Consider the following 11,817-nt stretch of genomic DNA (forward strand, 5'->3'; position numbering starts at 1 on the left):
CAGAGTGATAGTATTAGCCAGTTCTCTGAGCACCCTTGAGTGCATCTCATCAGGGCCCATGGCCTTGTTAATGTCTCTGCAGTTGCTGCTCCCAGTCCCTCTCTGCTTTAAATTTCCTCTGAAAACAAGAGTTGTGCCAGTAGGACACAGGCTGCTGGTTTGCATTTGCCATTTCCTTGGCTCTCTGGGTCTGCGAGAAGCTTTTGCAGCTGTCTCTTGTTGAAGCTCCTGAGTGTGAGCAGTGGTGCAGACTGAGCACTGTTGTCCTTGTTAGACTGAGGCAAGCTGCTGAGAGTTCCACAAAGCACCATGAACCTTTCTGTGGAGAACCAACCACCTTACAGGCCTGTCAGTATGGCATGCTACAGTTTGTCTGCCACAGTGAAACTCAGCTAAGGAGAGGGACGAGTGCACAGCAAACTGATCAGAGAGTAAATGAACTATGAAACCACTTATTTCACTGCAGCAGGGAACAGCAACAAGTCTTGAAGCAGCTGTTCCTCCTCTGGAGAACACAGCACTTCATTTCCTCTGCTGGAGCTCCCAACTTACGGCAAAGTATTGCACTACAGTGAGAATTCCTAGAATGGGTTCAGCTGGAAGGGACCTCAAAGCTCAGCCAGTCCCAACCCCCCACCAGCACAGCTTGCTCAAGGCCTCATCCAGCCTGGCCTTGAACACCTCCAGGGAAGGGACATCCACAGCCTCCTTGAGCAACCTGTGCCAGTCTCTCCCCACCCCCACACTCAACTACTTCTTCCTCCTCTTCAGTCTCAATGTCCCCTCTCCCAGCTCAAAGCCACTGTCCTTGTCCCGTCACTCCCAGCCCCTATCAGAAGTCCCTTCCCAGCTGGCAGGTACTGGAAGATTGCTCTAAGTTCCCCCTGGAGCTCTAGGCTGAAGAGCCCCAACAACCCCAGCAAAAGATTTCCCATTCTTTTTCTCCCAGACAGCCCTAAACATTGTCCCTACAATATGTTTATTTTGTTGGAACAGAAGAAAAACCCAGTCCCAAGGTCTGCTTGCCAAGGCAGTTGCTGTCAAGGTGCTTTCAGATTCTGGCCAGAGATCAGAACCAGGAACACAAGCATGTGGGTTCCACACCATCACTTTTCAGACCTCTACTCCAATTATCTTCTTCTGTCTTCCAAGAGCATAACTTCTCCAGAACACAGCTAACCTCAGCACCTCACTCAGAGGCTTCAGCAGAACCCCACAAATCCTGTGCTGTGTTAGGCTTTCTGCTCCTAGCACCTCTTAACTTTTTGGTCCACACCAACACATTAAACAAAAGCCTGCTGTAGCTCTGATGTCAAATGAAGCCTAAGTGCAGCTCGAGTTACTCCCAGTGCTGTGGTGCAGCCATCTCCTGGGCACCACAGTCCAGCTGGTGTCAGCTGGTGTCAGCACTCCTTTTTGAGTTCAGGCACTTAAGGCTGGCAAATTCTGGTTGCAAGGACCTGGTCCCAGGCTGGAATACATCATGAAGTGAAACCACTCCTGCTGCTTCCCTCTTCAGGAGTTCTTTTCGTGTTAAGAGATAATGGACATCTCTTCTCTCTCCCTGCTCTCATTTATTATGCTGATAATGCTTCTGAAGTACTTCATGAACTCCATCCGAACATCTTCGGGATCTTCTTCCAAGTTGGAATGTATCAGCCTCAGCTTGCTCAGAGGGGAAGCTTGGGGAAAGAAAAAAGCATTAGGCTTACATCTGCTGCAAAAGGAATGTTCACAGTCACGGGCATGCTGCAGGCAGCTGGATTCAGCAGCTGCGTTTGGCAGTGCCCAGTGTCTGATTCCCTAGAAGGAATGCAGCAGAGCTTGTCCGCTCCACACACACAGAACTGGAGCTAGGTTAAAGTCCTCAAACATTATTGCTGTTAAAGCTTAAGGTACTGGGTCTGGGCTCACTTTAACAGCATCAAACAAACCAGCACTGGACTGAAGTTTTACTCTTGAAGGGACGAGAAATGCTTTGATGTGGAGAAGGCCTCAGGCAGAGGTTAGAGCAGCCTTCCAGTACCTGGAGGGGCTCCAGGAGAGCTGGAGAAGGACTTGTGACAAGGGCTGGGAATGGCAGGACAAAGAACAATGGCTTCAAGCTGGAAGAAGCTGGATTTAGATAAGACATTAGGAAGGATTTCTTCCCCATGAGAGTGGTGAGGCACTGGAACAGGTTGCCCGGGGAGGCTGTGGAGGCTCCAAGCCTGGAAGTGTTCCAGGCCAGGTTGGATGAGGCCTTGAGCAAGCTGTGCTGGTGGGAGGTGTCCCTGCCTATGGCAGGGGTTGGAACTCGGTGAGCTTTAAGGTCCTTCCAACCCAACCCATTCTGTGATTAACATTATGAGACAATATTGTTACATCAAATACAAATTATCACTTGTGACAAATATGGATTTAATTGAACACTTGAACAAGTAGCCCAGAAGTGTGTGAGGAGTTCTTGCTTGTCTGAACAGCCACAAATGATTCTGCAATATGCAATGACAGATCCACCTATACACACACACAGAGACTCGCAGCAGGGTGGGCTTGGAAGGGACCTCTGAGGATCATACAGTTCCAAGCCTCTGCTCCAGCAGGGCACCCACAGAAGCTTGCCCAGCAGCACAATGCCCATGAGGGGGCTGGAAGCTCTCCACACAAGGACACTCCACAGCCTCTCTGGGCAGCCTGCTCCAGGCCTCCAGCACCCTCACAACAAACAACTTGCTCCTCTTCTTCAGGTGGAACCTCCTGGGTGCCAGTTTGTGCCCCTTGCTGCCCCTTGTGCTGTGCCTGGGCACCACTGACAAGAGTCTGGCCCCAGCCTCTTGTCCCCCACAGCTCCTTTAGCCCTCGCTGAGCATTGCTCAGATGCCCTCTGGGGCTGCTCTTCTGCAGGCTCTCAGCCCCAGGGCTCTCAGCCTTTGCTCCTCCCAGAGCTGCTCCAGGCCCCTCAGCAGCTCTGCAGCCTCCCCTGGCCTCTCTCCAGCAGTTCCCTGTCCCTGCAGATGGGAAGCCCAGAACTGGATGCATGATCCCAGTTGCGGCCTCCCCAGGGCAGAGTAGAGGGGGAGGAGAACCTCCTTCAACGTTCTGATCTTCTTCCTTCAAGAGGAAGACTGTTAACCTTTTGTTTCAAAGGGCTCTTATTCCACTGATGGATAAAGTACAGCCTTCAAGGGCCTGCAAAGCATCAGTTAGCAAAAGACAAAATCCAGTTTAAGAAACAGACTACAGTCATGACAAAACCTGTTAGTTTTAACTCCTGGCTCAGGGAACCACAGAATGGCAGGGGTTGGAAGAGACCTCTGGAGGTCATCAACTCCAGCCCTCCTGCCAAGCCCCAGCTGCATACTCATGGTGTGACCACAGGTTAGTCTCTCCAATTTTTGTTTCCTGTGCAATGTTAATTTCCTCAGCTTCCAGCTGACCCCTGAAATTCATCATGTCAGGTTTTGCAAAGCACTCCAGTGTTGTTTGGTAGATGATTTACATCCACGATGCACACCACAAGATCTGAACACTTTTAGGGTTACACAGATCACTAAAAGCCTCTGAGTTACAGGTGGAGGTTTCCATCTCCTTACCTAGGGACAGGTTTTCAGTGTCCCCTGCAGTGCCTGGCTTGTGATGTGCGACCAAGAGGCACTGACTGTCCAGCAGTGGCTGCTGCTGCACAAAGCAGGAGTACCACATCTCAAGCTCCTTCAGGTGGCTGGGCAGCTCAGGGTTGAAGATTATTACTACACCATGAGAGTCCTTCATCAGAGCTGGCCAGCAGGATTCAAACCTGTAAAGGCAGGGCCGCAGAAAACGTTAAGACTGATAGATGGAAAACAGCAAAATGAACTCAGGGGTCCCCAGGTCTTCTTCTTCCCTTCTCAAGAACACATCTAAATACTTTTTGTTATGGAACCTCAGCAGCCATCCCTCATGCTGCAAATTACCTTTTCTCTTAGCTGCTCCCAGGATTTGCTGACAATCTGGTGAAAAGCTTTTGTTTTCCCTAAAGTCTGCCCAGTTCTCAGTGGGATCTTTTGGAAATTAAGGCCTCAGTCACACATATATGCACTGTCTGAAGTCTATTTGCATGGTAACTTCAAGCAGATGAAGGCAGTTTCAGAGTGAGCCTCTGTCTCCCATACCTGTAACTGCAGCTAGGAGCTGTGGGCTGTTAATGCTCAGGCCTTAGCCAAGATAAATTCAGTGGCAGCTGAGATCACGGCACAGAGCACCTGCAGGAAGCTATAACGTCTAAGGAGCTAAAGGCTAACATGCCAAGGTCTAACAAGGTGAAGAGCCAGAAATATTATTCATGTCAAGCAGATCAATGGGTTCAGGCCTTAAGAATGAGTATTTCGTGTGTACAGACCTATTAAGTAATCTGGGGGAAGAAAGACTAAGGCTGGCTTACTTCTGGTCGCCACTGCAATCCCACAGCTCGAAGCGACACACAGCTCCCTTGCTGTTACCGTTCACGTTTGGCTTCTCACACTCCAGGATCCTGTGCAAGAGACAGCGTGGCACAGACAGACACACAGCGTGGCACAGACAGACACACAGCGTGGCACAGACAGACACACAGCGCCGCACACCCCCAGGCAGCCGGAGAGACTTCCTGGGGGCTGGCGCCTGTCCAGGGCTTGTTCAGCGGGAACGCCGCCAGGTTTGGCTCACCTGACACCCTGCGTGGGGCTGTAGCTGCCAATCCCTTCTGTGCTTTCCGAAACGAAGTTGGCCAGCACCGACTTCCCGGACTGCAAAGCCGGAGACACTCGTCGGGACCAGCAAAGGCAGGCGGCGTGACCCGAGCCCCCTGCAGCACAGGCCCTGTGCTGTGCATGCATGACCCGAGCCCCCTGCAGCACAGGCCCTGTGCTGTGCATGCATGACCCGAGCCCCCTGCAGCTCAGGCCCTGTGCTGTGCATGCATGACCCGAGCCCCCTGCAGCCAAGGCCCTGTGCTGTGCATGCATGACCCGAGCCCCCTGCAGCACAGGCCCTGTGCTGTGCATGCATGACCCGAGCCCCCTGCAGCACAGGCCCTGTGCTGTGCATGCATGACCCGAGCCCCCTGCAGCTCAGGCCCTGTGCTGTGCATGCATGACCCGAGCCCCCTGCAGCACAGGCCCCTGTGCTGTGCATACATGACCCGAGCCCCCTGCAGCTCAGGCCCTGTGCTGTGCATGCATGACCCGAGCCCCCTGCAGCCAAGGCCCTGTGCTGTGCATGCATGACCCGAGCCCCCTGCAGCACAGGCCCTGTGCTGTGCATGCATGACCCGAGCCCCCTGCAGCTCAGGCCCTGTGCTGTGCATGCATGACCCGAGCCCCCTGCAGCACAGGCCCCTGTGCTGTGCATGCATGACCCGAGCCCCCTGTAGCTCAGGCCCTGTGCTGTGCATGCATGACCCGAGCCCCCTGCAGCCAAGGCCCTGTGCTGTGCATGCATGACCCGAGCCCCCTGCAGCTCAGGCCCTGTGCTGTGCATGCATGACCCGAGCCCCCTGCAGCTCAGGCCCTGTGCTGTGCATGCATGACCCGAGCCCCCTGCAGCCCAGGCCCTGTGCTGTGCATGCATGACCCGAGCCCCCTGCAGCTCAGGCCCTGTGCTGTGCATGCATGACCCGAGCCCCCTGCAGCCAAGGCCCTGTGCTGTGCATGCATGACCCGAGCCCCCTGCAGCTCAGGCCCTGTGCTGTGCATGCATGACCCGAGCCCCCTGCAGCCAAGGCCCTGTGCTGTGCATGCATGACCCGAGCCCCCTGCAGCTCAGGCCCTGTGCTGTGCACGCATGACCCGAGCCCCCTGCAGCTCAGGCCCTGTGCTGTGCATGCATGACCCGAGCCCCCTGCAGCTCAGGCCCTGTGCTGTGCATGCATGACCCGAGCCCCCTGCAGCTCAGGCCCTGTGCTGTGCATGCATGACCCGAGCCCCCTGCAGCCAAGGCCCTGGGCTGTGCATGCATGACCCGAGCCCCCTGCAGCCAAGGCCCTGTGCTGTGCATGCATGACCCGAGCCCCCTGCAGCTCAGGCCCTGTGCTGTGCATGCATGACCCGAGCCCCCTGCAGCTCAGGCCCTGTGCTGTGCATGCATGACCCGAGCCCCCTGCAGCCAAGGCCCTGTGCTGTGCATGCATGACCCGAGCCCCCTGCAGCCAAGGCCCTGTGCTGTGCATGCATGACCCGAGCCCCCTGCAGCTCAGGCCCTGTGCTGTGCATGCATGACCCGAGCCCCCTGCAGCTCAGGCCCTGTGCTGTGCATGCATGACCCGAGCCCCCTGCAGCTCAGGCCCTGTGCTGTGCACGCATGACCCGAGCCCCCTGCAGCCAAGGCCCTGTGCTGTGCATGCATGACCCGAGCCCCCTGCAGCTCAGGCCCTGTGCTGTGCATGCATGACCCGAGCCCCCTGCAGCTCAGGCCCTGTGCTGTGCACGCATGACCCGAGCCCCCTGCAGCCAAGGCCCTGTGCTGTGCATGCATGACCCGAGCCCCCTGCAGCCAAGGCCCTGTGCTGTGCATGCAGGTCTGGCCCCATCCTCCCCCACTCGCCGCAACCAGAGACAACCGCAGCCCTCGGCGGGGCGGCGCAGGGGCCGTGGGGGCGCAGGGGCCGGGGCAGAGGCAGCAGAGGCAGCGCTCACCTCCCGCGGCCCCACCAGCAGCACCTTGGCCTTCAGCATGGCGGCGCGGGGCACGGGCAGGCGCGCTCTGATTGGCTAGCCGCTGTCACGTGGGGCGGCGGGCTCGCGGCGGCAGGCGGGGGGGGGGCAGCGCCCTGGCGCTTGGCGCCGCCTGGCGGCAACCTCCCGTACGCAGCCGCCGTGCCCGGAGCCGCCGGAGGCAGCCTGCCCCCGCAGCCGCCGTGCCCGGAGCCGCCGCAGGGGCCGTGCCCGGTGCCGCCGCGCAGCGCGTACCAGGCCCTGCTGCCGCCGTGGCTCCGGGAGCCTCTGGAGGCAGCGGGCGCCGTGGCGGCGGCGGGCGCCAGTCCTGCCTGCAGTGGCGTTTGCAGTGCTGGTGCAGCCGCAGCCCCCGAGTCGGTGTGGCCGCAGGGCCCCTCAGCTCTCCTGTCCGTCGGCTGGGGCTGGCACTGCATCCTCCTGCGGGTCTTGGGAGAGCTGCCCCTGGCCTCCGCCCTCTGGAAAGCAAGAGTCGTACAATGCCAGGCTGGATTGGGTGGGAATGGACCTTTAAAGATCATCTAATCCAACCACCCTGCATCCAGCAGGGACAGCCCCAGCTGAAGCAGGCTGCTCACAGCCCCAGGCAACCTGACCTGCACTGCTGCCAGCCATGGGGCAGCTCCCACCTCTCTGGGCAGCCTGGGCCAGGCTCTCCCCACCCTCAGGGGCAAACATTTCTCCCTTCTCTCCACTCTCAATCTCCCTCTTTCAGTCCAAATCATCCTCCTTTGGCCTGGCACAACAGGCCCTGTGTAGGGGTCTGTTGGCAGCTTTCTGCTTGGCCCCTTGATATCCTGAAAGGCTCCAGAAGGTCTCCCTGGAGCCAGGCTCACAGATTCTAAACACACCAAAGTCTCAGAGTGCTCCTGCACCACTCCAGACCCTCAGCAGCTTGACAAGTGCTGTCCTGACCTGAGGCTTCATTGCAATTTTACCTGCAGGTTCTCCTTGAGTGAGTAACAGAGCAAGCCCTTGCAGTCTCCTCACAGGGCTTGCTAGGAAAAGTGAGGGGCTTCTCAGAACTGCAGCTTCTAAAGGCAAAACATCTGGCAGACAGATGTGCTGCTGCTGAGCTGCTGAGCGGTCAGGTACAATAGCAGCCCTGGGCAGGCTTTCAAAGAGGGCCTGGAGGTGCTACCACAGGGTAAGTGTTTGTTACCAGCACCCTCACAAGTGCAGAGCGTTTGCAGAGCTGCTCAGCTCTCACCGAGGGGCCAGAGCTGTTCTGTCACACCATAACTTAGCTGCTCTCTCACTCCTCACATAGGGGCAGTTTGGGATGGCTCCAGGGGCCAGTGGCTTCACACCATCCACGCAGTGCTGTAAGCTGCAGAAACCCTTTTGTTTCAGAGTGGTGGGACTAAGGCCATGAATAAGGAAGCCAGTGACTGCGCCTACCACGGAACCTGATTCCGCTGCAGCAGCCTTGCTGGGTGTTCTCTCTGTGTGAGCAGCCGTGTGTGGTTCAGAGCCATGCTAACAGGGTGGCCATGAGCCAGCAATGTGCCCTTCTGGTCAACAGGGCCAGTGGCATCCTGGGGTGCATCAGCAGGCCAAAGGAGGTTCTCCTGCCCCTCTGCCCTGATGAGGCCACGTGAGTCTAGTTCCAGGCTCCCCAGTTCGAGAGGGACAGGGAACTGCTGGGGAGAGCCCAGTGAAGGCTACAAAGAAGCTGAGGGGACTGGAGCAGATCTGTGAGGAGGAAAGGCTGAGACAATTGGGATGTTTTAGTCTGGAAAAGAGAAGTCTGAGAGAGGAGTCTCATAAATACATCAAGGGTGGGTGCCAGGAGGATGGGGCCAGGCTTTGTTCAGTGGTGTCCAGTGACAGGACAAGGGACAACAGGCACAGACTGGAACATAAGTTCCATCTAAACGTGAGGAGGAACTTCTGTAAGTTAAGGGTGACAATGCTGTAACAGGCTTCCCAGAGAGGCTGTGGAGTCTCCATCTCTGGAGACATTCAGAACCCACCTGGATGTGTTCCTGTGTGACCTTCTCTCCGTAACCCTGCCTTGGCAGAGAGGTTGGACTCTGATCTCCACAGATGCCTTCTAACCCCTACCATTCTGTGGTCGAAGTCACACTGAACATCTTGGAGTTCTTTCTGCAGCTGTCTTGTTTTCTGCATTTCAGACCTCCTAACTTTCAAAGAAAGAAGAAGAAGAAGAAGAGGTAATTGCAGCTGGGTCCAAGCGGGTCTAAGTGGCTGCTTGTGCAGCTGCCCAGAGAGTAATTAGCATTGATTTTCAGATGAAGTGTCAGATAGTGTCCGTGTGTGTTTCTCTTAGCCACTGAAGAGGAAGGAGAGCCCAGTGGACTAAGGCCACATTTTTGGGATATATCTATGTGACTTAGGGCTGGAGTCACTTCTGAGCCACTTTGGGTGATGTTTCCAAAGGCATCTGAGTCATAGAATCATGGAATTGGTTGGGTTGGAAAAGCCCTCTGAGGTCCTCCAGTCCAACGCCAACCCAGCACCACCATGGCCACCAAAACATGTCCTCAAGTGCCATGGCCACAAGGTTCTTTAACACCTCCAGGGACGGGGACTCCACCACCTCCCTGGGCAGCCTGTGCCAATCCCTGACCACTCCTGCACCAAAGGAAATTTTTCCTCATCTCCAAAGTGTTGTGGTAGGCCTGATAGGCCCAGCATAGGCTCACACATGTCCTACCTTGCCTAGGCATGTTTTTTGCTCCACGAGAGGCAAGCATGGGAAAAGGACACAAAAGAACCTGTAGCCACTGAGTCTGTCCTGCCCAGGTTCCTGTGGTAAACAAGGTACCCACAGTTAGCTTGTGCCTGCCTTGTGCAAAGCCTGTGCTTTCCCCAAGTTTGGGTAAAAGACAGCTTATGGCTTTGCCTAGTACAGTAAGTTTTGGCTAACTGCCATCCTGATCAGCTCTTCTGTGTCCAAAGGGCAATTAATCTTTGTGGAAGAATTTCTCACCAGTCGAGGACATAAAGTCATAAACATGGGTAACTGGCGCTGAGAACGTCCTTGGTTCCCAGCGAGGCTAAGAAATCGAGATGTAAACAACTGAGCACCCCACACACAGCTGCAGTGGGCAGAGACTAGATAACCAAGGGGGCTGGAGTGGGTGGTCTGGAAGGCTGACCCTTAGAATGTTGTGATAAGTTAACCTATGCACACCTTACATGTAACCCTGGACCCTCTGACTGTAACCAATCTTAAGCTGAGCACGCCTCTTGCTAGAATGCATATAAGTCACTGTATCACGGAAATAAAGGGGATTTGACCATCTAACCATATTGGTGAACAAAGAGTCATCTTCCCATAGCGCTCCACCGAACGTGATTCCCAACATCTGGCGCTCGAACAGAGGAGTCAGGACACAAGCCGGCCGCAGGTGAGACTGCGTTGGGGGCCGGAGGGGTCCGATCAACTTGTGGGACGTTCTCCGTATCGGAGAGAGTAAGCGTCATTCGGTGCCGCTGGGCCGGGTAGCGCTGCCCCGAGGTGGCAGTAGTCTGGACGTTCATTTCCGGAGTGAACAGCCCGTGTGTAAGGCAGGTAAGGCCCACAGTGGATTTGCTGGGGCACTGCATCTGCTGGCGTATTTATCTCGTGAGAGAAGTTCGACGGACATTGAGCTCTGAGAGCTGCTGGCCCGGGCGTGTGCGCAGGGTCATGCGAGTAAAGAGCCTCCCGTGATTTTAAGATCGAAAGTGCAGCGGGAGGTCGGAGACGTGCTGTGGGACGCGGTTCTTAGCAACGGCACAGACTTTGAGTCGCCCCGCCAGCTAAGTCCCGCCCGGCGGGAGGTGCTCCGCGCGTTACTAAAGATGACAGCCGAAAGAAACACGGCGGCGGTGGTCCTGTTACTTCTCCTGCCGGCCGCTACGAACAGCTCTGACGCGTGCGCGGCGCCAGGTTTTTCCTCCACCCCCGCCCCGAGCGTCCCGGAGAGAGAAGGCTCCGTGGTTCGGTTTTTCGGTCTCGGCAGAGCTGCTTCCGTTAAAGGCGTGGCTGGGAAGGTTGCCAGCTCTGTGGCGGAGTTGAAAATGAGCGTGCCGTACGATCCCGGCGGGCGCCCGTGTCGCCCGCCCCACCCGCCCCGCCTCCGCCCTCCCTCCCTACTGGAGCCGCGCCCGGTAACCCGATTGTAGCCACGTTGACCGCAGGAGCAATACGCGGTTCGCAACGAGGTTGCCGGCGATTTGCCTTTATAGTACCATCTGTGACTGAAGCAGAGCCTGCGAGCCGCTCTGAGCACACAACTTTGCCGCGAGGCATGCAGACCACACCAACTCTCTGCTGATTGTTCGTTGCAAAGCATTTGCAAGCCCCCGAAAAGAACTGGGCGTGTGCGATTGTTTATCACTATGTGAATGACTTTGTTTTCTGTCCCCGCTGACGAGTCTTAGTCTCCGAGAGACATCTCGTCTTGCTTCAGCTCTGTGGGCTGCCGGAGCGCTGGGAGAGATGCGCTTGGGACTGAGTTGCGGCTGACACACCCGTGATGGCGGCTGCCCGTAGCCACTCACTGACACACCCGTGATGGCGGCTGCCCGTAGCGACCCGCCGGCAGCCAGTTACAATCGCTTCTCAGCTTGGAAAAGTTTTCGGCCCTGCCGCGCGGAGGGCAGCTGCCTGCCGCTGTGTGTACTGTGTCGAATCTGCCGCTGTAGCCCGCGCGTCCCCGCGGATGGCTGCATGCGATACGGGACACAGACTTTTAGTTTTCAGCCGGTAAAAGACGTTACTGAAGGTACAGAGGAACGGACGGTAAAGAGAGAATGGACCGACGGCAGACGCGACCGCACCGGACGGCTCGGGACCCTCCCTTTCCCGCGGCTCGGCGGAACAGTCTTCAGATCCGCCCCCTTCACCGCCGCACGCCCGCCCATCTCCGACGGACCGCATCCCAAAGCCGAGGGGTCTCCCGCGAGTCTTCAACAGCTGGGGGACTGAGGGAGATGCTGAGGGGTCGGTGGGGTGGGAAGAGTTTGTGGGTTTCCTTGGGTCGTTTCGGAGTTTAGTCAATTTGCGTTTGTATGGCTACAGGGAGATTAGCAGTTCGACAGCTCACAGCTTCACCTCTGCCTTTTTTCTCTGTCTGTCTTGAAGAGTCTGAGCGGACAGACGGCAGTTTGGAAGTTTTCAGAGTAGATTTCATGT

General features: G+C 56.6%; 1 protein-coding gene across 2 annotated transcripts; it reads right to left on the bottom strand.

The window, feature by feature from the left end:
• Window positions 1-961: 961 nt before the first annotated feature.
• On the bottom strand, window positions 962-6,688 carry IFT22 (intraflagellar transport 22). Of its 2 annotated transcripts, XM_064166372.1 has the most exons (5): window positions 6,633-6,688; window positions 4,666-4,745; window positions 4,403-4,492; window positions 3,576-3,778; window positions 962-1,682 (listed from the first exon to the last, which is right to left on the bottom strand). In XM_064166372.1, exons 1-5 carry the CDS (start codon window positions 6,669-6,671, stop codon window positions 1,534-1,536), a joined length of 561 nt encoding a protein of 186 aa, XP_064022442.1. In that variant the 5' UTR covers window positions 6,672-6,688; the 3' UTR covers window positions 962-1,533. The 2 variants fall into 2 exon arrangements, with proteins under 2 accessions (XP_064022442.1, XP_064022443.1); XM_064166373.1 differs by lacking the exons at window positions 4,666-4,745; window positions 6,633-6,688 and having other exon boundaries at window positions 4,361-4,448.
• Window positions 6,689-11,817: the final 5,129 nt, after the last annotated feature.

This window comes from Pogoniulus pusillus, chromosome 27 (genome assembly GCF_015220805.1).
Source record: "Pogoniulus pusillus isolate bPogPus1 chromosome 27, bPogPus1.pri, whole genome shotgun sequence".
Lineage (NCBI taxonomy): Eukaryota > Metazoa > Chordata > Aves > Piciformes > Lybiidae > Pogoniulus > Pogoniulus pusillus.

What these genes read in the sequence shown, in the direction of transcription:
- IFT22 (XM_064166372.1), bottom strand. Translation starts at nt 6,671, where the DNA reads ATGCTGAAGGCCAAGGTGCTGCTGGTGGGGCCGCGGGAG. An exon ending in AGCCCCACGCAGGGTGTCAG is followed by an intron (nt 4,493 to 4,665) that starts GTGAGCCAAACC and finishes TCTCTTGCACAG; the next exon opens with GATCCTGGAGTGTGAGAAGC. An exon ending in GATTGCAGTGGCGACCAGAA is followed by an intron (nt 3,779 to 4,402) that starts GTAAGCCAGCCT and finishes CTGCCTTTACAG; the next exon opens with GTTTGAATCCTGCTGGCCAG.